The 1,694-nt window shown below is 33.8% G+C and overlaps 1 protein-coding gene across 1 annotated transcript in view; it reads right to left on the bottom strand.

Moving 5' to 3' along the window:
- Positions 1-1,694, bottom strand: part of IARS1 (isoleucyl-tRNA synthetase 1) — a 118,415-nt gene that overhangs the window by 93,713 nt on the left and 23,008 nt on the right. Inside the window, exons 7-8 of the mRNA XM_004714603.2 lie at positions 1,416-1,503; positions 1,106-1,166 (exon numbers count right to left, since the gene is read on the bottom strand). Of these exons, the coding sequence (XP_004714660.1) occupies positions 1,106-1,166; positions 1,416-1,503 (149 nt within the window). The remainder of the gene's footprint in view (positions 1-1,105; positions 1,167-1,415; positions 1,504-1,694) is intronic.

Genomic DNA, 1,694 nt, shown 5'->3' with positions numbered 1-1,694 from the left:
CATCAGTGACTTGGAGGACAGGCAAGCACACTTCAACAAACGCGAACAAGAATCTAATATCATCAGAGAAGCTGAAGAAAATCTAAGAGCTATGTCTGATGCTATGAAGCGGACTAACATTAGAATTATTGGCATACCAGAGGAGGACACAATAATAAACTGTTGAAGAGAAAAGAATGTTACTTTAAAGACTAAGGTATACATGACACAAGCCATGGTAATGCCAATTGTCTCATACGCATGTGATTTGAACAATGAATAAGGGAAGACCGAAGAAGAATCAATGCATTTGAATTGTGGTACTGCCAAAAAAATAAGCTTGTCTTTAAAGACATACAGCCAGAATGCTGCCTAGTGGGAAAGATGGCAAGACTTTGCTTCACATACTTTGGACATGTTGTCAGCAGAGACCAGGCCCTGGAAAAAGATGTCATACTTGGAAAGATAGAGGTGTGGTGAAAATGAGAAAGGTTCTCCATAAGATGAATTGACCCAGTGGCTGCAATAATGGGCTCAAACATAAGAACAATCGTAAGGATGGTCCAGAACCAGGAAGTATTTGGTTCTGCTGTACAAATGTTTATGAGTCAGAACTGAATAGAAAGCACCTAATACTAAAGTCATAAAACAACTTTAGAACTCTTTAAAACATTGAGGTGTTACAAGTATGTGAGCTTATTGTACCTAGATTTAAACACCCACTTCATCTCATTTTAAATGAACTCTATATGGCCTTGCATGTTTAATTCTGAGAGTGTTTGTTTTTAAAACACATAAAGAGCCTCAATAAATTCAATGTGTGACAATTAATCAATAATAAAAATATACACGTACATGAGGGGCTTCAAAAAGTTAAACAAAATGGTATTCTCTTTTAATTCATTTTCCATAAAGATTACAAGGCTGATTGTAAATTTAATCAAATGTAAAGTGATTCCTTATGAAAAACAAGCCAGGATTTCATTTCATTAATATTTAAACAGACTTTTGAATAAAAGAACATTCATACCATCAAGATAACCAGTAAAAAAAATATAAGCACTCATTATATGTCATTTATTTAGAAATACATTGAGAAGCCACTGAAGCTGCAGTTCAATTTTACCTTCACAAAGTAGTCAAACAGTGGCCTGTACTTCTTGCCTTTGAGATAGGAGCCAGGAAATCTAGGGGGAAAAAGTCCCACTTAGAGTTAACTTAAAATTTAAAAATAAACTACAGTCATATCCAGGTAACATCATTCTGTCTGGATTGCCTGCTTAATCAATGCATTCAATATTGGAACAAATGACTGAATACTTTGAAATGAAACCTGACCAACATAACTTTAGGATATTATAGCTTTTAACATTTTTTTAAAGTTAAGTAGACACACACACACACCCCCACCACCAACAACAAACTTGTTTATTCACCTTTCAAGGACTTCATATTCATTCTCCATTTTATAAAGTGCTGATAATCTGGCTTCCATTAAAATTAGCAGTTTTCCTTTGACAATATCTATAAAAGCAAGGCAGAATTGGATTTTACTAATATTCAGACTTTTGTTTACTGTAAAAGATACATTTCTGGCATATTTCATCTTCTCAAGGAAAACCTTTTATCAGTTGCATAGTTATTTAGCACAGTACTTAATGAAGAATACTGCAAAGAATAATACTAGAGTACAATGCTTTCTAAGACAAAAAAAA

The sequence above is a fragment of the Echinops telfairi genome, unplaced genomic scaffold (assembly GCF_000313985.2).
Source record: "Echinops telfairi isolate 266 unplaced genomic scaffold, ASM31398v2 ScPeMD7_27;HRSCAF=92, whole genome shotgun sequence".
NCBI lineage: Eukaryota > Metazoa > Chordata > Mammalia > Afrosoricida > Tenrecidae > Echinops > Echinops telfairi.
This window is presented reverse-complemented; position numbering and strand designations above follow the sequence as displayed.